At 50.6% G+C, this 24139-nt stretch overlaps 1 protein-coding gene across 3 annotated transcripts; it reads right to left on the bottom strand.

Moving 5' to 3' along the window:
* Positions 1-8791: 8791 nt before the first annotated feature.
* Positions 8792-23832, bottom strand: LOC132690895 (SIGLEC family-like protein 1). 3 transcript variants are annotated; one of them, XM_081791471.1, is made up of 5 exons: positions 23234-23832; positions 15900-16181; positions 15651-15741; positions 10740-10878; positions 8792-9870 (listed from the first exon to the last, which is right to left on the bottom strand). In XM_081791471.1, exons 2-5 carry the CDS (start codon positions 16081-16083, stop codon positions 9610-9612), a joined length of 675 nt encoding a protein of 224 aa, XP_081647597.1. In that variant the 5' UTR covers positions 16084-16181; positions 23234-23832; the 3' UTR covers positions 8792-9609. The 3 variants fall into 3 exon arrangements, with proteins under 3 accessions (XP_081647597.1, XP_081647596.1, XP_078295532.2); XM_081791470.1 differs by having other exon boundaries at positions 15651-15753; positions 23234-23391; XM_078439406.2 differs by having other exon boundaries at positions 8792-9875; positions 15651-15753; positions 23234-23388.
* Positions 23833-24139: the final 307 nt, after the last annotated feature.

Here is a 24139-nt window from a genome sequence, read left to right on the forward strand (position 1 = left end):
TGCCCCCAGCCCCCTCCTCCCTCAGACCCAGGAGTCCTGCCCCCAGCCCCCTCCTCCCTCAGACCCAGGAGTCCTGCCCCCAGCCCCCTCCTCCCTCAGACCCAGGAGTCCTGCCCCCAGCCCCCTCCTCCCTCAGACCCAGGAGTCCTGCCCCCAGCCCCCTCCTCCCTCAGACCCAGGAGTCCTGCCCCCAGCCCCCTCCTCCCTCAGACCTTAAAGTCCTGCCCCCAGCCCCCTCCTCCCTCAGACCCAGGAGTCCTGCCCCCAGCCCCCTCCTCCCTCAGACCCAGGAGTCCTGCCCCAGCCCCCTCCTCCCTCAGACCCAGGAGTCCTGCCCCCAGCCCCCTCCTCCCTCAGACCCAGGAGTCCTGCCCCAGCCCCCTCCTCCCTCAGACCCAGGAGTCCTGCCCCCAGCCCCCTCCTCCCTCAGACCCAGGAGTCCTGCCCCAGCCCCCTCCTCCCTCAGACCCAGGAGTCCTGCCCCCAGCCCCCTCCTCCCTCAGATTCTGGAGTCCTGCCCCCAGCCCCCTCCTCCCTCAGACCCAGGAGTCCTGCCCCAGCCCCCTCCTCCCTCAGATCCTGGAGTCCTGCCCCAGCCCCCTCCTCCCTCAGACCCAGGAGTCCTGCCCCCAGCCCCCTCCTCCCTCAGACCCAGGAGTCCAGACTCCCAGCCCCTCCTCCTTCAGACCAGGAGTCCTGCCCCCAGCCCCTTCCTCCCTCAGACCCAGGAGTCCTGCCCCAGCCCCCTCCTTCCTCAGACCCAGGAGTACATGCCCCCAGCCCCCTCCTCCCTCAGACCCAAGAGTCCTGCCCCCAGCCCCCTCCTCCCTTAGTCTTAGGCCCCCTCCTCCCTCAGACCCAGGAGTACAGACCCCCAGCTCCCTCTTCCCTCAGACCCAGGGGTCCAAGCCCACAGCCCCTCCTCCCTCAGACCCAGGAGTCCTGCCCCAGCCCCCTCCTCCCTCAGACCCAGGAGTCCTGCCCCCAGCCCCCTCCTCCCTCAGATCCTGGAGTCCTGCCCCCAGCCCCCTCCTCCCTCAGACCCAGGAGTCCTGCCCCCAGCCCCCTCCTCCCTCAGACCCAGGAGTCCTGCCCCCAGCCCCCTCCTCCCTCAGACCCAGGAGTCCTGCCCCCAGCCCCCTCCTCCCTCAGACCCAGGAGTCCTGCCCCCAGCCCCCTCCTCCCTCAGACCCAGGAGTCCTGCCCCCAGCCCCCTCCTCCCTCAGACCTTAAAGTCCTGCCCCCAGCCCCCTCCTCCCTCAGACCCAGGAGTCCTGCCCCCAGCCCCCTCCTCCCTCAGACCCAGGAGTCCTGCCCCAGCCCCCTCCTCCCTCAGACCCAGGAGTCCTGCCCCCAGCCCCCTCCTCCCTCAGACCCAGGAGTCCTGCCCCCAGCCCCCTCCTCCCTCAGATTCTGGAGTCCTGCCCCCAGCCCCCTCCTCCCTCAGACCCAGGAGTCCAGATTCCCAGCCCCTCCTCCTTCAGACCAGGAGTCCTGCCCCCAGCCCCTTCCTCCCTCAGACCCAGGAGTCCTGCCCCAGCCCCCTCCTTCCTCAGACCCAGGAGTACATGCCCCCAGCCCCCTCCTCCCTCAGACCCAAGAGTCCTGCCCCCAGCCCCCTCCTCCCTTAGTCTTAGGAGTCCGGGGCCCCTAGCCCCCTCTTCCCTCAGACCCAGGGGTCCAAGCCCACAGCCCCTCCTCCCTCAGACCCAGGAGTCCTGCCCCCAGCCCCCTCCTCCCTCAGACCTTAAAGTCCTGCCCCCAGCCCCCTCCTCCCTCAGACCCAGGAGTCCAGGATCCCAGTTCCTCTTATTTCACGAATAATACTGCCTTTGGGCAGTATTCCTTTTTCCTTTTTCCTTCACTCCAGTCCTCATCCTCAGAATAATAGGGGGAATGGGGCAGGACCAGGACCTGATCATGCGAGTGGGGAGGAGATGGTAACCCAGGGCTTAGGTGCAGAAACTCTAGACTCCCCATTCTTTCACTTACTTGGCTGTGTGACCTTAGATGAGTCCCTTCTCTTCCCAGAACCTCGGTGTCTCCCAACTACGTGTGATTAGTTCTTTCCTCCTGGTCCCACCATATACTCACTTCCTAGGTACTGTCCTCCCTCTCAGGTCCTCTCTCCCTGGGCCCACCAGGAGAGGCTTGCTTGTCCCCATCCGCCCTCCCCCCACCCCTCCGCCACAGGCCTCTGAAGCAAGGGAAGTCTCAGCCTCCCTGTCTGTGACATTTGGAGTCAGGAGTTTCTAAGTCACCCCACAGGGGCTGTTTTACTTCACAAGCACATCTATCGTCCCTTCCTGCCCCCACATCCAGTCTTTCTGCAAGAGCCTCCGGTTTTGCCTTTAAAACGGGTTTCTACTCTGTCCCCTCCTCCCTGTCCCTGTCCTCAGTACTCTCCCCAGTTAGAGCTGCCACCCCCCACCCCCCACCCCAGCACTGCTCTGACCACAGCCGTGCCCTGGTATACCTTTGTCTCCACCTTCAGATCAAAAACCACTAACCACACAGGCCAGCACACTGATGCCGCTGCCGGCCTCAAACATTCACTTCAGCTCCAGCTGCCGCAGCCCTCATTCTGTTCCTCAAGCCAACTTGCTGTGGCCTCAGGACTTTGCATGGGCTGTTCCCTCTGCTGAAATGCTCTTCCCACCAGGTTGGCACTAGCCTGTTTCTTATCAGATGTCACATTTGAGAAGCCAAAGTAATCCCCCTCCTAACACCACAGCTCCCTTGTTGTCTCTGTAGCTCTTATGATTCTTTTATTTCACATGTTCCCTTGTTTATCTCAGTCACTCTTCTCCGCCGCCCCCGCCCCCCCCCCCCCCCAGCATATCTTGGCTAGGGAGGGTCTTGTTGTCTGCTTCTGCAAGCCGGATATGAAACCAGGTTAGTTTCTTTTTTTAACATTTTTTTTTATTTTTATTTTTGAGATAGAGAGAGACACAGCATGAACGGGGGAGGGGCAGAGAGAGAGGGAGACACAGAATCCGAAACAGGCTTCAGGCTCCCAGCTGTCAGCCCAGAGCCCGACGCGGGGCTCGAACTCACGGACCGCGAGATCGTGACCTGAGCTGAAGTCGGACGTTTAACCGACCGAGCCACCCAGGCGCCCCTAAACCAGGTTAGTTTCAAAGTGGCTTTACGAAGGGAGTATTTACACCATGGCAATTAGCAAACACCGCAGAGCAGAACTTTCTTTTTGGAGGGCCATTGTCCCAGGGCACCTCTGTACAAAATCGTTGTCGACCCTGGCAAAAGACCATTTATTGCTCCCCTTGAATTCAGGACCATCCAAGGAGCTCCCTCTTCCTGGATTGGCCGATGCCAGGCCTGATGACAACACGAGTACTTACCACATGCGGGCATCTTTCTGAGCACTTTTTCGACATTATCTCCTTGAAGCCTCACGACATCCTTATGAGGTGTGTCTTGTCTTTATCACTATTTCACAGATGAGGAAACAGAGACACAGAGAGGCGACAAAATTTCCCAAAGCCTTAGACACGGCTGAAGATCTTTGTCATATGTGTATCTGACAATGAACTGGTAGCCAGAATATATAAAGAGCCACTACAAATCAACAAGAGACAACTCATTTTTTTTTTTTTTAATTTTTTTTTCAACGTTTTTTATTTATTTTTGGGACAGAGAGAGACAGAGCATGAACAGGGGAGGGTCAGAGAGAGAGGGAGACACAGAATCGGAAACAGGCTCCAGGCTCCGAGCCATCAACCCAGAGCCTGACGCGGGGCTCGAACTCACGGACCGCGAGATCGTGACCTGGCTGAAGTCGGACGCTTAACCGACTGCGCCACCCAGGCACCCCGAGACAACTCATTTTTTAAAATTGGCAGGAACGGGGCTCCTGGGTGACTCAGTCAGTTAAGCGTCTGACTCTTGATTTCTGCTCAGGTCATGATCTCACAGGTCTTGAGTTGAGCCCCCTGTCGGGCTCTGTGCTGGTGGCACGGACCCTGCTTGGGATTCTTTCTCTCCGTCTCTCTGCCCGTCCCCTTCTCTCTCTCAAAATGAATAAACATTTTAAAAAATTGGCAAAAAGACTTGAACAAGCACTTTACACACACACACACACACACACACGGAAATCTGCCAATCACGTAAAAAGAATATCCCACTCCTCCCAGACCTGACAGAATGAATGGATAATCATACTACTTGGCTATTGCCTCTATGCTCCAAAGCCATCCTTTATTACCTGTTCTGCAAAAATAGAGCTGGAACCTTTAAACATTCCCCCTTTGCGGTAAGCAGGTTGCTAAGCTTTGTCAGTAGAGGGAAACTGAGGGACACTGCAGGAGGAACAGGGCTTCTGCCTTGTTCTGATTTTTCCTTGGGCTTCTTCTTGCTCTTACCACGTGGTCACCAGTGACACGTGTGGCGTGCATTCAGTGGCGCTCACCTCCATCAGGTTTCGGGGGTGCCCACGGCGATGGCGTCTCATCAGGTTTCAGTGCTGTCCCAATTGATGGCTTCCCAGTGTGTCCTAGAAGCTGGCTTCCCAGCTTCACCCGCTGGCCCTTGGGTGGGGTGTTCTCTGCTTACTCAGTATCTGTGGACCAGCTCCGGTCTGGGCAAGCCAGCCAACTTCCCCGAAGTCCAAGGGTCCACACCCACATCTCTTGCAGTGTGGGCTCAACTCCAGCCTTGGCGGGGAGGGCCCTTTCCAGGCTCATTCCTTCCTCCGGCTTCCTCCCTGAGTCCCACAATATTCCTTTACCCCTTTAGAGATTATTACCTGTTATAGTTAATAACTCCTTATATTAAATTTTCCCTGTTCAAATTAGAAAAGAAAATGCTCGGTTGGACCACTTACTTTACAGTTTCTGTGCCTTAGTTGTGTCATCCAAAACACTGAGGGTAAGAATAATTGCTCCATGCCTTCCCCATCCGCCAGGGCTCCCTAGGGCTGCTGGAACAAATTGCCAAAAACATGGAAGCTTAAAACCACACACGCTGTTCCCTCCCGGTTTTGGAGACCAGCAGTCCGACACTGATGTCCCCCCTGGGGCCAAAATCAAGATGTTGACAGGGCCATACTCCCTCCGGAGGCTTCTGGGGCTGGGTGGGGGAGAATCTGTCCCCTGCCTCTGTCAGCTTCTGGTCGCCACCTGCACGTTCCTTGGCTTGTGGCTTTGTGGCTCCCAGCTCCGCCCCTCACGTAAGGGTACCTGTGATTGTATTTAGGGCCCACTTAGATCATCCAGGATAATCCCCTCAGGATCCTTCATTCAATCACATCTGAAAAGACCATTTTTCCTTCGTAGAGTAGCATCCATGGGTTCCAGGGATTAGGATCTGGTATCTTTGGGGGCCATTACTCGGCCTCACACTACGCGTCCCCTCTATCCTCCACGCCCCTGGTCCATGCCTGGGAGGCTGACCTCTACTGACCACATCAGCAAGCTCCCCTGCCCTTTGACCTCAAGGCGGGTTTGGCCAGAGAGAGGCACAGGCTGAACGCCGGAGGGTGGGTGGCCAGAGAATGCTGTCTTCCCTGCCTGCTAGCAGCCTTCCTTGGTTCCTGTCTGGTGGCCCCTGGGGGCCACAGCGCTGCTTCTCAGCGGTGGGGGGAAACACAGGCACCGGGGGCAACGGGTTGTCTCTGGGGACTGGGATGAGGCCAGGGTCTTGCTTTTTCGTTCTGTTCCCCTTTGTAACTTGCTCCCGCAAAACCTCTTTGAAAATGAGTAATTCATTAAAGCCCAAAGTTGGAAGTTAAAATAAAAGTGTGTGGTCTTGGAAGGGGCCCACGCCTTGTGTTTGTGCGTTCGCAAGGGGCTCTTGGTTGGGTCCTGAGGGAACTGCAGCATCCTTCTGGAGATTTTTTTTAAGTTTATTTTGAGAGAGAGAGAGAGAGAGTGCACGGGGGGGGGGGGGCGGCAGAGAGAGAGGGAGAGAAAGGATCCCAAGCAGGCTCTGTGCTGACAGCAGAGAGCCTGATGTGGGGCTCGAACTTACGAACCATGCGATCATGACCTGAGCCGAAATCGTGGATGCTTAACCGACTGAGCCACCCAGGAGCCCCTCTATACATTTTTTAAAAGAATAAATAACCCCTGGGGCTCCTGAGTGGCTCAGTTGGCTAAGTATCCAGCTCTTGGTTTCAGCTCAGGTCATGACCTCTCAGTTTATGGGTTCGAGCCCTGCATTGGGCTCTGTGCTGACAGTGTAGAGCCTGCTTGGGATTCTCTCTTTCTCAAAGGAAAAAAAAAAAAAAAAAGAATAACTCCTTACCCTCTTCACCAGCTTCCTCCCCACGAAAGGTCAGGTACGATCACCCACTTTGTAACTGCCACTGTCATGTCCCTGGAAATGTGCTGGGTGTTATTAATATCAGTTGAAGATACTCACTGCCCCAGGCAGGGCGGGTAGGGGGTGTCCGAGCACTGGCTCCCACGTCTCTCTATCTGTGCTCATCAGGCAGGCTCCTTAACCTCTCTGAGTCTCGTTGTCCCTCCCTACAGCATGGAAATAATAATAGCATTCACCTCCCAGCACTGGGGTGGGGATCAAACGGTGGGGTCAGTTTTACGTGTGAATTTGTCTAGGGCCAGAGGTCCCCATCAGTCAAACCTCCACCTAGTGTTGCCCGAAAGGTATTTCATGGGTGTGACTGACATCTTTAATCAGTCGAGATAATTCTCAATAATCTGGGTGGGCTTGATTCAATCATTTGAAAGGTCTTCAGAGCAGATTGGATTCCCAGGAGACGAAATTCGGCTGGGGGACAATAGCTTCAGGAGCCTGAGAGCCTCCTGACGGCCTGCCCTCCTGATGTCAGGCGTGCCGAGCCAGCCCCACAGCCACATAAGCCAATTCCTTGCAATACATCCCTCTTTTTCTCAATGTTTGTTTATTTTTGAGAGCCAGAAAGCCAGAGAGAGAGAGAGACAGAGACAGAGTGTGAGTGGGGGAGGGACAGAGAGAGGGAGACCCAGAATCCGAAGCAGGGTCCGGGCACAGAGCCCGATGCAGGGCTCGAACCCACCAACTGCGAGATCGTGACCTGAGCCGAAGTCGAGCGCTTAACCAACGGAGCCACCCAGGCGCCCCACAATAAATCTCTTCATGTGGATCGGCTACTGGTTGTTTCCTGGGTTGGACTCTGGTGGATACAAATGCGAGGATGTTGATGGGCTTAGAACAGGACCTGGAGCAAAGAGCTCAAACCTACGAGAGCTGCCAGCCGGGGCCCTCAACGTCACGCGGTGCCAGGTAGCCGGGAACACGTTCCCCCCTCACAGCGACGCAGGAGGTTATGGTCCCATTCCGCAGATGAAGCTGGGGATAGGGCAGCGCTGGGGTCCCGGCACAGGTAGCCCAGTCCCCGCGCGCGGCAGCTGATCCCGAAGCTCCATGCTCTCTCGGCCCTGCTGCAGTGACCTCGAGGGATCCCTCCGCTGGAGAGGCAGGGACAGTGGCAGCCCTGTCCTCCATCCTCCAGGCGCAGCACGGTGCGGGCACACCAGGGGTTAACTGAGCCTGGAACCGGGCTGGGGGAGGGCGTGTGAGATGGATGGGGAGCCAGGGACTCTGGAGAAAGAGGTCGGCCCTGCAGCCGCTCCTTGGCCGGGGATGCGTTTTCCAACCTCATCTTTGTTTGTGGAGCTCCTGCGGGCTCCCGCCCCCGCCACCCTGCCACTCCCCCACGGGGACAGTCCGTTTTTCCCGAACTAGGTATCGCCGTGTCTGGGAGTCCTTTACCCGCTGGCCGCTGAAGTTGAACTTGCCTTGTGTGCCCTCCAAGCATCAGTCCCTCTAGCTTCTCTGGAGAGCGGGCTGGGTGACTCCTCGGGCCCAGCCGGTGGCGTTTTGCCCGGCTCCTTTCTCCCTGTCGTCGCCCCCTTGCGGGAGCGCTAGGGCTCCTGCCTCCTAACTTCCCTTCTGTGGCTCCCCTGCCCCCAGCACGTCTGCCCAGCGCGAGGGCAATGCTCAGGCTCCCAGCTGGGGCCACACGCTCTCTTCCCAGGGCTGGCCCCTGCCCCTCCCCTTCCAGATGCTCCCCCTACGCAGCCCTGGCTGCGCAGCACCTGGACCTCACTCATCTGTGTCCCCAGCCCAGGGCCTGGCACACGGGGCCACTGCAGTCATTTGTGGCAGACGAGTGGACGAATTCCTGGAACGTCCTTCTCCACCCAAATAATTCTTCCTCATTCTTCCAGACCCAAGCCTCTTCCCAAGGTCTGGGGACTGTTTCCACTGGGCAAGGGCCCTGGCATTCTGAATGACCACACCTCCTTTTGGCAGGAGGTGTGTTTAGAGAAAAGGTGTCTCCTCCAGGTCTATGCTTCTGATCAGACTTGCAAGTGATAGGTTCACACGGGGCTTTACATGGATCTATGCTGCCTTTTTTTTTTTTTTTAAGTTTATTTATTTTGAGAGAGAGAGAGAGTGTACGAGTGGGAAAGGACAGAGAGGGAGAGAGAGAATCCCAATACTGTCAGCACAGAGCCTGACGAACCATGAGAGCACGACCTGAGCCAAAATCGAGTTGGATGCCTAAATGACTGAGCCACGCAGGCGCCCCAGGACCCATGGTGCTTTTTATTTTTTTTCAACGTTTATTTTTTTTATTTATTTTTGGGACAGAGAGAGACAGAGCATGAACGGGGGAGGGACAGAGAGAGAGGGAGACACAGAATCGGAAACAGGCTCCAGGCTCTGAGCCATCAGCCCAGAGCCTGACGCGGGGCTCGAACTCACGGACCGTGAGATCGTGACCTGGCTGAAGTCGGACGCTTAACCGACTGCGCCACCCAGGCGCCATGGTGCTTTTTAAACACTGTTACTAACGTGTGTGAATCCAGAAATTTCACACTAGAATCTAGGTGTCTGGATTCTTCTGAAAATACAGAGATAGATAGATAGAGGATGGATAGATGATAGATATAGATAGATAGATAGACAGACAGACAGAGGTAGATGACAGATAGATTAAAACAAAAACCAGAAGACCCAGCAGTTCAGATCTCATTCCTGCCGGGAGGTAAGAGTTGGAGCTGAGTTCGCTGTTGCTGGCACCCCCTTCAGGTGGGGAGCCTGCTCTCAAGATGGACCAGGTCCCCACCAGGCCAACGGCACCCATTTTGTTACCTGCGGGGCCAATGTGGGCTTTTGATTTTGCAACCTGTGCACTAGAATCTTAGTGCAGGAGAAAATGGCCAGGGATGGGGAGAGCTGCTCCAGGGATCAAAAGTCCTGGGATGGAGGGGTCCTGAGCAGTGCACAGCGTTGCTGTGTGGCCTGAGGCACTCTGAGGCTCGGTTTCCCCGTTTGAAATGTGGGGGTGTGGAGGACGGGCTTCATGATCCCCAGTGTCCCTGCAGAGAGGCCTCTGGGGCTTCTTTAGTGTTTCGGGCGCTTCCCTCCCACAGCTCCCTGTTTCTCTCTGCAGAACGCCGAGGGCGGATTTGCTTGGTAGCGCCCGAGGCCTCAGGAGGGTGACTGTCGCTCTGGGTCACAGTGCCCGTGTGGCCTCTGCCACAGCATTAGCCCATTTCCTAGCGCTGCCTCCCCCCAGGCTCCTCTGTCCATCCTCCGTGCTCCTGCACGTCCGCCTGCCGGCCCAGACCGTGTCGCTCAAGGGCAGGAAGCAGGTGTGTCCCTGGTGGGGGCTGACCAAGAGGCCCAGCACCTAGGAGTCTTTTGGGGGATGTCTGCCCAGGGAATGAGTGAGCTCCTAGCAGTGGTCTCTGGTCTTAGATTCTCAAAGTCGCTGCTCCTGCCCTGTAGGTCTGTGAGGTCTGGCTGGGCTGGTCGGTCTCCGCATTTTCGATCCATGCGTGTGTCTTGATCCGTCTGGGAGTCTGTCTGTCCGTGGTCTGTCCTCTCTCGGGAGCCCTAGACTGTGAGAAAACCAGGTCCTGGTGTTCCCCTGCCCTGGCCAAGCCCTTCCCCTTTCTGGGTCCCCATCAATAGAGGATACAAATAGCTGAATTGTGCCCGCCCACCACCAAATTCATATGTTGAAGCCCCAATCCCCAGCACAAAGCGACTGCATTTGGAGACAGGGCCTTTAAAGAGATGATTAAGTTAACATGAGGCCATTAGGGTGGGCCCTAATCCATTATGACTGGTGTCCTCATACAAAGAGGAGATTAGGACACAGATGCACACAGGGAAGGCCACGTGAGGACGCAGGGAGAAGGTGGCCGTCTATAAGTCAGGGAGAGAGGCCTCCGAAGGAGCCAGCCCTGCGGACACTTTGATCTTGGTCTTCTGGCCTCTGGCACTGTGAAGATAAACTTCTGTGGTTTAAGCTCCCCAGTCTGTGGTACTCTGTTATGGCAGCTCCGAGCAGACTGAGAAGGCCCCACTCTCTGGTACTGACTGTTCTCTCCCGGCAGGGCAGCAGCCACTTGTGGCCAAGGCTGCCTCCCCAGGTGGGGCAGGGGCTGGGCCTGGAGCCCCTCAGGGTCCTCACCATCCATGGCACGGACTTGGCTTGAGGAACTAGACAGACACTCTGTTCAGACCCAGCCCTGCCAGTGGCCACGACTCGCAATGCGCAGGAGAGATTGCCGCCCTCTGGGCTCTGACCCTGGGGGCTTGGGTTCGCAGGTCCAGGGACCCCTGGGAATCCTAGTTTGTAACCAGTGTTCCCCAGTGGTGCTGCTAGGCAGTGGGTGAGTTCTGGCAGCTTGTGGAGATCAGCTGGTGTCAGCTGTGCAGCAGCCTGGCTGGTGGCCCTGCCGAGCCCAGGGACTTACCTCCAATTGAGGCCCAGGAGTTTTGGCTTCAGACTCCACGGCTGTTTCTGGCTCCTCCGGCAGCTCTGGCTTCTGGATAATTGGGGACTCTCTGGCCTTGGGAATGTGACTGTCCTCCCACCATTTAAGAATCTTCATTCTAGGGCAACAAGCCTTGTGGTTAATACTGTGCTTAGTCTCCCCCCACCCCCTCCCCATTCCCTGGGCTGGGGGTCAGAAGACCAATTTTCCCTCCATTTGCTGGTTCTGTGACCAGCACTGCACTCCCCTCATCAAATGCAGATACAAATCCCTATTCTCTTGAGCTGGATCCTCTTCCTAGCCTCTTTCTTGGCCTCATGCCCCAGAGATGGCTTGCAACTCCCCTGCTCCCGGCCCTCCCATGGCCCCCAGCACTCCCAGCACAAAGTCCCAGCCCTCCCGCTCAGTGGCCCTCCACAGCTGTGCCTCTCCTCAGCTTCTCTTCCAGCCCTCTAATGTCTCAATATGTATACGATTTTTTTTCCTAGACAAATTTTTGCACCTTTCCTCTTAGTATTTTTGGCATATGTGTGCATATTAGTACACAGAGAGCTTCCTTCGTCTTTTTTACAGCTGCATAGTGCTCTGTTGTTAAGACGTACCATTGATTACACGACTGGTCCCTTCCTTTCTTGCTCTGGCAATGGCAACCACACTGCTCACCGGTTCCCCTGCTGTGCCCAGTCTGGCTCTTCCCAAGGAGTGGGCATGCACGTGGGATTTTGTTTGTATTCAGGTATGGTGAAGCCAACAAATTGAGGGATGACTGCCATTGAAGACACTTTGTTATTCAAAGTTTCTGAGAGGGGGCACCCTGTGCCACACAAGGCCACACAGGAAGCACTGGGGTCAGTCAGGAAGGGGAAGGAATGAGGGGGAAGCATGTGTAAGAGCTTTAATTATGGTTTCCATTGGACTGGAACAGCACAATACACAGATTTAGGACTGGCCCACCAAAGTACTTTATCCACCTGGACAGGCCATTAGTTGAGGATGGGCCTGTGACTCAAGCAGGGACAATCAGAGTCTTCTCTGGGATTGATGTATCACCAAGAGGAAGACAAGTTCTATTTCAGCTAGAGTTGCTGAGATCAGAGAATATAATCATGGGGCTGCTTTGGCCATCTCGCCACTAGGTGGAAGGAAAGAGCCTCCAGAGGTCAAGTGAACACAGAAGGAAGCAGAACAAAGACACGGAGACAGCAGACAAGTCTTAATAACGTCATGTGTGGGGTGCCTGGGTGGCTCAGTTGGTTAAGCATCTAACTCTTGATTTTGGCTCAGGTCATGATCTCATGGTTTGTGAGACTGAGCCCCACATCAGGCTCTGTGCTGACGGTGCGGAGCCTGCTTGGGATTCTCTCTCTCCCTCCTCTCTCTCTGCTCCTCCCCTGCTTGCTCTCTGTCTCAAAATAAATAAATAAACATAAAACAATTAAAAGAAAAAAGGTAACTGAGGTAAAATGAGCTCATATGGATGGGCCCTAATTGATAGGGCTGTATTTGGATAGGGCCTTCAATGAGGTGTAAGTTAAATTGAGGCACCCAATTTCAATTATGAGGCCCCCATAATCCAATATGACTGGTGTCCTTGTAAGAGGGACAGACGGGTGTGCTTGCACACAGGGATGACCAGGTGAAGAGGCAAGAGGGTGGCCATCTGCAAGCCAAGGAGAAGAGTCTCAGGAGAAACCAATCCTGCTGGCACTTTGATCTTGGACTTTCAGCCTCCAGAACCATGAGAAAATGAATCTCTGCTGTTGAAGTCTTCGACTTAACAGATGGTCAATATGTTCCTGTAGCAGATTACAGATGGCTGCAAGTTTCTGGCACTCTTCCCATGGAGAAATGGGGTCTCAAGTTTTCTCTTCCCCTTGAATCTTGGCTAGGTTATGACTTGCTCAAAGAGGATATGATGGAAGTGACACTCTGTTAATTCCAGGCATAGCCTTAAAGAAGGCTGGTGACTTCTGCCTTGGAAGAGACCATGATAAAAGAGGCCCTGATACTCCATGGAAAGTGAGAGGGGCCCAGATGAGCCCAGCCTTCTGGCTGTCCCCAGAAAAATGTCAGGCACATGAATGAAGGCACCTTGGACTTTCCAGCCCAGTCAGCCCAGCCGCTAGATAAATACCAAGTGACCTCTGTGGATACCATGGAAGCTGAAGAATCATTCAGGTGGGACCCCATTGTTTAAGGTCGCTAAGTTTAGGGGACTATGATATAGCAACAAATAACTGTTCCTCGTTCCTTGAGCTTGCTGAATTCAGCTCTCGTCACTCACAACTGGAAGAGTCCTGACTAATGTGACTTATCTCCTTAAACCATTATCCCATATGCATCATCTGTCGAAACTTTTCCACCTATGACAGTTTAAACCATAATAACCCCATGCTCTGCCTAGTTCTGTTCTATTCAGCTTTCTTTTTAAGTTTATTTATTTTGAGAGAGAGTAGAAACGTGCACGTGAGCAGGGGAGGGGCAGAAAGTTGGGAGGGGGAAGAGAGAGAATCCCAAGCAAGCTCCACGCTGGCAGCACAGAGTCCAATGTGGGGCTCAGTCTCATGAACCATGAGATCATGACCTGAGCCGAAACCAAGAGTCAGACAACTGACTGAGCCACCCAGAATCCCCTGTTCTGTTCAGCTTTCTTGGGCTCTTATCTAGTCTTGTGTTTCTGTTTTTTGATCTCACAGATGGAGGCTTCAGATCCAAGACGCCACACTCTATGCCTGTGAAGGCCCTCCTGGTTTCTCTTCCTTATCGCCCGGCCCACCGGGTACAACAGCTGTCCACTTGAGTGCCCTCTCCCTCCAGCTTCCACAGTCTCTTTGGTCTCCCATCCTGTCACCCTTCCATGGCACCCTGCCTGTGAAGACCCGAACCCAGATCAATGCTGCCATTCACCCCTTTTCTTCCAATGACAGCTTCTGGGAGGAAACATGACATAGCAATGATGCTTGGTGCTGCTAACAATGAGCAACCTGCAGTCACCACTGGGCCTCTGTTGCTGGTCACCAATTGTTTTCCTTGCTCTTGTGTGGATCCCATTCATTCTCTTCAGTGGCCATTCCAACCACCTCACCATCATTACCATTCTTCCTGATCCCTTCCCCCCACCCCTGCCCCCACCCACGTCATTTTCAGCAGACAGCCTCCCCATACTTCTTCGCTGTGAAAAAAAAAACAACCCCATGTGTAGGAGGGCCTTACCCCCACCCCAACCAGAATCACAAACGCCACCTAAAGTGAACAAGAAAGATATAGAACATCTGCCATTGGATCCTGAGAATAATTTTGAGAGCAAGGATAACTGGCTGCCTCAGACAGTGCCATTTCAGTGGCTTGATGATGGAGAGCAGACAGCAAGGGATTGAAGAATGTAAGAGTGAGGAGAATCAGGCAGCGGGTATAAGCTATTCTCTCTCAAAAAAATTGGATGGTACATAGGAGGAGTTTGTGGGGCTGATGCAGGAGAGATTTGGGCATGTTTATATCTTTCAGAGAAAGAGCCAGTAAAGAAAGAATGATTGAAAATTTAAGAGACAGAAGGGATGATTAATGGAGTGTGGAGGAGATGGATTCCCAGGCAAAGGAGGTGAGGCTAACCTTGGACAGGAAGAGGGATGCCTCTTTCTCTGAAAAAGGCAAGGAGTAAATCACCAGTGCCAGTGGCAATAACTGTAGGTGTTGGGGAGTTGCTTTTTTTTCCTATGAAGTAGGTAAAACTTATTGCTGAGAGTGAGAGGGAGGAGATAAGAGAGTTGGGGAAAGAAAGAAAACATCTGTGATACTGACAGAGTTGTCTGTTGGGGAAAGCTCCCCAAGGGTGGGTGGGAAGATTTCTAGGCGGTATGGATGCTACCCTCCCCTACAAAGATGGAGATTCTGAAGCAGTGGGGTCCTCTTGGTATCTCCCTTGTATGGACCTCTAACCTAGCACTTGTTCACTTGTCTACGTCCCTGGAAAATACGGGACACAGGGCAAGAGGTAAAACAGAGAAAAAAAAAGTCTGAGAAATATTAAATGAGAAGCCCACAGTGAAAGGAAAGGGTGGATGCAGTAATGCATGCAACAATGGCTGAAAAATTTCCAGAATTGATAAAATACACCAAATCACAGATGAAAAAGGCCAGATGTACACAACAACAAACAAACAAACAAAAAAAGATACCCACACTTAGTCACAATAGAGTAGAACCATTAGCACTGACAATATATGAAAGCCCAGTTGGCTGGGGGGAGGGCTTGAAAATGCACCCAGTCCAGGTGTCAGGGAAAGTTTCCTGGAGTGCATGATGGGAGGGCTGTGAGCTGAGCCCTAAATAATGACTAAATTTCAGCCAGGTGAGAGAAAGGGGCAGGGATGGGAGGTGACATGCAGAGAAGGGCACCGAGTAGAGGTCACAGTACAACTAGAGAAGATGTAAACACGATCAGTAAACCTGATTTAAAGGCTATATATCAATGGAACACTTCCTTCAACAAATATAGAATATACATTTTTTAGGCCTATGTGGAATATTTATAAAAACTACACAAAAATTGTGCCACAAAGAAAATAAAGAATTGAAATCATGCATAGTATATTCTTTCCACTTACTGGATTTAAGGTAGAAATAAAGAAAAGAGAATTATTAGAGAATGCTGTTGTGCCTGAGGAAAAAACCCATGGGTCAAAAAATCGTAATGGAAATTAGAAATATTTTAACCAAGTGATACTAAAATACTTTATATTAAAATTTGTGAGATGCAGCTATAGTTGTGCTTAGAGGGAAATTTATAGCCTTAAGGCAAATACTGGAGAAGAATGGAAGGGAATAAGGGACATAAATAAATGTAGTAGGTGTTGGAAAAGGCTTGATGATGAATTTCAATCTGATACTCACGCAAGGAGGACAAGGAAGAAGAAGAACAGTGCCGATGCAATGGATCCATACACAAGGCCCTGGATCAGCCCCTTCATGAACACACTGTAAACTGAACGTTTATCTGGAATCAGAGGGAAGTGAGAGTGTTTTTTCTTCTAAGGCTGTGAAGTCTGAGCTACTCCTCTTCCCTCTGGCCCTGTGCCCATCCTCATCTTGGTCCCCAGGTGCTGTCATTCTAGCTCAGTCAGTAGTCCCCTGTGTACTTACCTGGTAGGAGGAAGATGCTTGAAGTATGGGTTCCATACTGGTTCTTCCCCTCACAGCGGAGACTCATGACTATTTCTGGCTCCCCTATGAGGCTGACGGTGCTGTTGGTCCAGGGGCCAATTATGGTGGAAGTCACCTGGAAGATGTTGTCTGTGCTGTTCACATCCACAGGAACACCTTCCATCAACCACTGCACAGAGGGTGTAGGGATCCCATGGAACGAACAGTTGCACTGTAGAGTCTTCTCCAAGGAGCAAGATGAATAGAGCAGCCTAGTGGGTGCTACGGGAAGGGAAGGTCAGCAATCAGCAAGGTATCCTGACTTCCCTTTTCTACGTCCTTCAGGACCCAGCCTTTTCCTTATTCATGATTCTCAAGGAGCTTTGGAAAGACTTTCTGGAAGCCCAGAGGAGTAGGACTTCACAGACCAGTTACCCTACATCCTCTTTCCTCATCTATCTCTGACTCTGGCTCAGCTCTTACCTCTGGCCTTCCAGCCATAGAAGCCCTGAGAAGACGTGACAGCTTCCCAGACTCCTCCCACCCAGCCCCACCCCAGGACTCAGGAATTTCTCTTGAGCCCACCAGTTCTCTCAGACTCTGCGTCTTCCTTTGTCCACCAGCACTTACCAGCCTGGAACATGACCATGCTACTTCTGGTCAACTTAGCTAGGGAGAAGTTCAAATAACATCTGAGAGTGGTGCCATAATCCTGAGGCTTTGGGGTGAAGTGCGGCACCAGGAGGAGGAGTTGCTGGAGCCGTCTGTGTTGGAGGACAGAGTGGGCCAATTCCAGGAAAAGAAAAGGGCTTTGGTTTCTCTGCACAGGTGCCTTTGATGTTACAGGTCAAGGTCACAGGATCTCCAGCCACAAGAATCTCTAGGTCGTGGAGCTCTGGTTTCTGGGTCTGGTCTGAAGGGAAAGACAGACTGGGACTGAAACAAGGGATCCTCATGGACATTTAACTGATGCACAGTATTTCCAAGTTACAAAGTGGTTTCTCACCCATTAGCTTACTTGGTACTCCTCCCCTCCACCCCAATAACCTCATGGAACCCGGGATTGTTGGATTTTCACAAGTATATTTCCCTTCTCTGCACTTTGTAGGTGAGCAAATGGAGGAGACTTGCTGAAAGGAGGAAGAGCTTGAACCTGGACACTGCACTCTGAAGACTGAGGGTGAGTGCATTTTCTGAGGATCTACATTGCCTATGATTCCTTACCTGTCCCCCCATCCAGACCTCCTAGGGCCAGCTCCTATGCTGTCTTCCTTTCCAATCCAACTCTCCCCTCAAGCTCTGCCCCTTCCCAGCAGATCTGTGATCATTTCCCGCCTCCACCTCTTATCTGCTGGATGTTGTTGGCTAAGTCACTTCCTTTCTCTTTGCCATTTCTACTTGGAAACATAAGTTATCAATTATACCTATGTCATTGTATTATTGTTGTAAAAATGAAATACCTAAGGTTTAAAAAGCCCAGTGCCCTGTGAGGTAAAAACCACACAATTACCAAAATGTCTTCTCGGAGTTCTTCCTTTACAAACTACCCACTGCATGAGACTGAACATCACCTGATATGGAGAGTTCAATATCCTCCCACAGGAAGAAATCTTGTGTTCTATATCTGTACAGAATAAGTGTGTCATGATGTCCCTTTTAAGTACATTATGGATCAGCAGGGTACACTCTAGTGCTTCAAGATTCCAAATAGTGTGGAATGTGCCTTTGGTGTTATCATCTATGGTAGCACTGAGTTGATTTATAGCTATGGGGGACATGATATTTTTATTAAGCCAGTAGGCCACAGGCACAGAATTGCTTGGGGATTCCTTGGGAAGTTCAAATATTCAGAAGATTATACTTCTTCCACTGGTACCTTCTTGACTTCCACCAAAACACAGAACGTAATCCCGTAGGAGAGAGATTCAAGTTGAAAAACTGACGCTAGTGCCCTCCAATATCCTACGTGTACATTAAAGGATTAACCTTACCCTAGAAAGGTTTGGCCCTTGCCCAGCTCCAGGGAGGTAACCTCTAAGCCCTTGGGATGTCTTACCTGATAACAGTGTCTATTTACTTAGGGGAATGGACCATGCCAGATAGTCTACGTGAACAGTGTGATTTTTGGTGGGGACCTTGGGTCACATGTGGTATCAGCTTGACCTCTGAAGTAGCTGGAGACTAAGGTCACCCATGCCTGTGGGACCAGGCTCCCAATAAAAACCCTCGACACTAAAGCTTGGTGAGTTTCTCTGCTTGGCAATACTATGCATATCGCCAAACATTACTGCCAAGAGAAGTAAATACTGTATGCACAACTCTACTGGGAAAAGACAACTGAAAGCTCATTCTTGGTCTCTCCTAGATACTGCCCTACATGCTTTTTCCCTTGCTGATTTCAATCTCCATTTGTTTGCTATAATAAACCGTAACTAAATATAACAGTTTTTGCTGAGTTCTGGGAGTCTTTCTTGTGAATCATTGAACCTGAGGGTGGTTTTGTGGACCCCTAACTGCACCACCCCAATTTAGTCTTCTGGGTTTTTTGTTGTTCTTATTGTTGGTAGTAATTGTATCTTGTGAAGTTGGCCATGTAGCCCCACTTCTGAATCTCGGTTTCTCAATCAGAAAAACAGGCACAACATTACCAGTGCTGCAATGTTGTGAGAATGAAATACATTAACCAGATGCACATGGTGCCTTATAATCATTGTAGATTGGAACTCAGCTGTTGGCTCTTAGGTGAACAATTATTCTCTTCCCTTCTTGGTTTACCAGATGACAGCTCTCTCTTGTACAAAATGGATGGGTGGTGAACTTCATGGTTCTTGAGGCCACTTCTAGTAATGCCATCTTAAAATTACGGTAGTAGGGGCGCCTGGGTGGCTCAGTCGGTTAAGCGGCCGACTTCAGCTCAGGTCATGATCTCGCGGTCTGTGAGTTCAAGCCCCGCGTCGGGCACTGTGCTGACAGCTCAGAGCCTGGAGCCTGTTTCAGATTCTGTGTCTCCCTCTCTCTGACCCTCCCCCGTTCATGCTCTGTCTCTCTCTGTCTCAAAAATAAATAAACATTAAAAAAAAATTTAAAAAAATAAAAATAAAAAAAATAAAATTACGGTAGTAATACTGACTTGTGTAAGTGTTTACAGATTTCTCAATACCTTCATAGAAATCAGCTTAAGCCATCCTCATGATGATTTTATTATAGTCCCTTAGACACATCAGGAAACTGGGGCTCAGAGAGGCTAAGGGCATTGGTCCAGGTTACAGGGAAAGGAGTAACAGCATCAGGCCTGGGACTGGCTTTTCACACGTTAAGTCCAGTACTCCAAAACATCATCACCAGGGATCCTGACACTCTTGGTTCTGGAACACCATGCTATTTCTCTGCTCTAAGATGTGACTTAATGACACCCACCACACAGATGATGGTGTTGAGAGAGAAGATGTGTATACATTTATTATCACTAAAGTTCTAGAGTGGTGTGGCACTAAAATGGCACTAGGAGTCAGAACACCTGGGTACTCCAACAGAGAAATTTCTAGGCAAGTTGCTGAATCTCCCAGAGCCTGCTTCCTCATCTGTGAAGTGAGGACAATAATTCCTCATGGAGTTATTGGGTAGATGAAATGGGACCCACAGTGGGTCACAGAATATGCACATGGAAGATGTCTATTATTTATTATTTATAAAGTACTTAATTCTCTATGTGTAACCTCTTCACCTTACTTCAGCCCTGCCTGTCTTCCACCCCCCACCCATACCCACCTCACCCCTACCCTTTCTTGGCTTCCTCAGACACTTCCCACCCTACCTCTCATTCCACTTACTGAACCATGACAGTGGCAATGCCATCAGCACTGTCTCAGGGAAAAGAGAGGGCCAGGTCCTAGTTTGCTGCTAACTCTGGCCTCAGATCTGTATGTTGTGGAGGGCAAGATTTGGAATGGATGAGGAGAGAGTCAGCAGGAAGAGGCATGAGGTGGAGGTAGAGGTAAATTCATAGCCCACTAGGGGTTTTTGTCTCTTCAATCACTCTTAGGTTTCATTTGCCTAGAGAATCGGGAGTCTCATGGAAACAGAGGCTGAGGAGCTTCAAGGATAGAGCAGTGTCTCCATGAGTCTCTCTAGAGTCCAAATACCATGTCTTTCTTCTTTCCCCTCCAGCTGTCACCTCTGAGTCCTGCCTCTTTGAAGGACCTCAAATGCCAGGCTGAGAAGCTTGGCCTCTCTCCCAAGTTGATTAGGAAATCATGGGAACCACAGAAAGTTTTGAACCATGGGGGAACAGGTTTCAACCACGGGGTGTCATAAAGATCACTATGGATCTGCATCAAGGAGAAAGAAATAGTTTAAGAGAAAGATAATGCATCCTGAGCTGGAACCGTGGCTATGGAGGTGGAGAGGACGGGATATATTTAAGAGGTATTTGAACAATGGGGCACTAGGGTGGCTTAGTTGGTTAAGCATTTTGATTTCAGCTCAGGTTATGATCTCATTGTTCATGAGATGGAGCCCCACATTGGGCTCTACGCTAATAGCACAGAGCCTGCTTGGGATTCTCTTTCTTTTCCTCTCTCTGCCTCCACCCGACTCTCTTTCTCTCTCTCTCTCAAAATAAATAATAAATAAACTAAAAAAAAAGGTATTTAAGCAATAAAAGACATTTCTATGGCTGACAGGATAAATTCCAAACCCCTTTGCCTTGCATTTGAGGCTGTCCATGATTTTGCCCCACACTTGGCCTATCTCCACTGCTCCCTTCCCTAGGCTCTGCCATTCTTTGCCTGACAAAGAGAAAAGTATCTTTCCACATATGGTCCATACATTCCTGTCTCTGTATATTTACTCAGGCCACTCCCCTTTTCATGGCATCCTTCTGCAACTCTCCCTTCTGCCCACATTCAAATCCTGTCTCTCAGAATTTCTAAGTCCAGGTCAAATTTAACCTCCTTCAAGTAGCCTTCTAGGATCTCCAGAACCACAAAGAAGTCTCCCTTCCCAGACTCTCTTAAGCACCCCTATATGTCCATCTCTTTTATGGCAACGTCTCAGACAAACTCTGAGAACTGTCCTCCCTGATAACCACTCTCCTGTGTATCCCTTTATTTCAAATTTGTTCAGGTGATCAATTCCCCAGTTAAAAAAAAAAAAAAACCCAACAACTATATTTCTGCCTCCTGTACATCCAAAGGTGGCTCTATGACAAAGCTGTGGCCAGTGGGCCAAGTACAAGAAAAAGGCTATTAAAATATCGACAGCAAATAAAAGGCTATCCAGCCTTTACCACATTTTCTTTACTGTCACAATTGAGCTCTGAAGAACTGTTTTCTGCATATAATCCTAGCTAATAGAATTCCAGAGCCTGGTTTTAAAAAAATAAGTTTTCATAATAAAGGAAACAAGTCTCAGAAAGAATTGAAAAAGATGTTCACTTCCCCTGCAGCTATAAATCAAAAGATATTGTTCTGTGTTATAAAAGGGCTCAAGGAATCTGATTTGATATTGTACAAAACCGAGAATGTTTATAAGAATATAATTTATGTTCTCCTTTGCAATATACAGTTTTGTATGAATATTCATGACTGTTACTGACTTGTTCTGTTCTCTGTTGATACAAATCCGCCCTTGGAAGAACAATTTAAACAAAGTGGTCTTATGAGACTCTAAAGACATTAGAAATTATTCCATGTCTTATGAAAATGATATCCAAATAAAATGGAATTCTGACCAGTTGTCTTACTTGATAATTTCTTGCTCTGGTAACAATAACATTATAACTGACAACTCTGTTTTCTTAAATTGTATACCTATCTGTTAGGATTGTACTCTTCTCTTCTCCCAAATGTACGATGCAAAATAAAAACCTTGGACTCTGCTAGATTTATTATTAAGCAAATACTTTGAGAGGCTTGTTTTCTTAAAATATCAACCATGCTGAAGACTTTGGGGAGTTCTGCTTTTCTGATACTAACACCACTTTCTGCTTGTTGCTTTCTTCTCCTTCCCCTTCCCCTCTTGCTCCTCCTCCTCCTCCTTCTCTTTCCCTGGAATATGGATGTGATGCTGGAGGTGGAGCAGCCATCTGGCAACCATGAGATAGCCATAAGGATCAAAACCACAGACTGAGGATGTTGTTGACAACAGCATGAGGGTTCTGGTTCCCTGCCAGCCTGATGGAGCCGCTACATTCACCACACACAGCCTACTGTCATGCTTCCTCTTCATTTGGTTGTTTGTCTAGTTGGGAAGTTGATGAAATATCCTACCAGGGGAACTATCCAAGAGTGAGATCCTTGAGAGAAAGCCCTACATCAAACAGATCTTTGTGTCCTCCACAGAGCTTAGAAAGGTTCTTGTCCGATAAATATTCACTGAAGAAAAATGTACAAGCACAAATCGTAATGATTTTCCAACTATTTGTTTCTAGGTTAATTCCACTGTGGTTAGAAAACATACTTTATACGACTTCAATTCATTTACATTTGTTGAGACTTGTTTTATAGCTCAGAACATAGTCTAAGTGTTCCATGAGCCCTTGACTAGAATATGTATTCTATTATTATTGGATGGAATATTCTATAAATGTCACTTAAGTCAATTTGGTTGATGGTATCTATATCCTTACTAATTTTTTCATCTGCTTGCTCAGTTACTGAAAGGGGAGATTTGCATTGTCTAGTTCTTTCTTCGGTTAGATTGTTTTTTTTTTTAATTTTTGAAATTAAAAATTCTAGTTATAAATTACTTCTCAGAATCTAATTGAATATAGTGATTTATTTATAACCTCAGGTCGAAGACTGAGGAGAGCTCTGTGGTGGTTCCACACTGGGCTTTGCAGGTTACTCGCTGGAAGTTTTAGGCAAGTGCTGTTCCCTTTCTGGTTTCCCTCCCATTTCTCCCATCTATAAAATGAGAAGGTGTTATAGCCCAGTGTGTAATGGTCCTTCTGACTTTAAAATTCCGATCTCTCCCAAATTCTCATTCCCTTCTCCAGGGCCTGGTGCAGCCACGGGTTGTCTCCACAGGAAACCTCTTTCCCCTCCCGCTAAATGATCATTTCCTTTTCCAGACTTACCCCCTTGTCTTGGGTTCCCACTGCGCCAACCAGGGCCCGCCTCAGCAGGTCTCTGCTAGGCTACTTTCCAGGCAACTGAACATCCTCCTCGAGTTTGGCCGAGTGCATCACGTGATCGATTGGCCGACTCACTATCTAAGGGAACTTCCTGTTCCCATAAGGAACGAACTGATTGGCTGATTTAAAGCCTCCCGACCCGCCGGATCCACCCACTGATACGTGGAATAAGCATGTGTACAACTACTGGATGACTCACCGTGAAGGGACGAAGGGAGAGGAAGGCTAACGCATCAGGCTGACTCATAACAAGTTCAGTAGGCGGCCTGGGAGTCCCCAGCCTCACCAACGTCCGACCAGCCAGAGGTCACGTGGGGAAGCCGCCCCGCGAAGTCCCGCCCCTCAGGCGTGCCATTGAGCACACGTGAATCCGTCCGGAGCCAATCAGGGCCTAATGATGCACGTGGGTGCTGCTGGGACGGGGAGGGACCATGCAGTAGAACCCTTGAGTCTCCCACGCCTTGAGGCAGTCTGGAGCAAGTGGCAGTTCGTTTATCTTGAGCAGAAGGTTCTAAAACCCTACCAGCCCTGTGAACTGCAGGCCTAATCAGCCTTTAAGAGACACTCCTTCCTCAAGCCAGTACTGTGGGCAAGCAGGTGATGGGCGGTGAATTGAAAGCCATCGACCAAGGAACAAAATGCCATGTGCTCGACCCTCGGGGCCGATGAGAAGGCATCTTGTGCCCCATTTCCCTTCCTGCAAGCAAGATCCCTATCACGAACAAAGCGAGACACGTGAGGAAGACCCAGCTCTTCTCTTGTCAAAACCCATCCCTGACCTGTTCCCAACCCAGTTCCCATCCTCTTTCCCATTTCTCGTCTAGATGGCATTCTCCACTCCTTAGGACCACACGTTCTGAAGTTACAGAGCACATGAGGAAATAACCCTCTGTGAGTGAGGATAGAACTTAAAACTTCTCACCAGAGCCTTTGAGGCCCTGAAAGATCTGGCACGTCCGGAGCTCACCCTTCCACCTGAGCTCCGGGGCATAGACCTGGGCTCTTAGACTCACTAAACTTCTCCCATCACAGAGCCTAGAATCTGCTGTCCCTCCGAGTAGCCCCTGATAATCCTTTTGGTCTCTCAGCCCAAATGTCACTTTCT

This window comes from Panthera onca, chromosome E2 (assembly GCF_046562875.1).
Source record: "Panthera onca isolate mPanOnc1 chromosome E2, mPanOnc1 haplotype 2, whole genome shotgun sequence".
NCBI classification, from domain to species: domain Eukaryota; kingdom Metazoa; phylum Chordata; class Mammalia; order Carnivora; family Felidae; genus Panthera; species Panthera onca.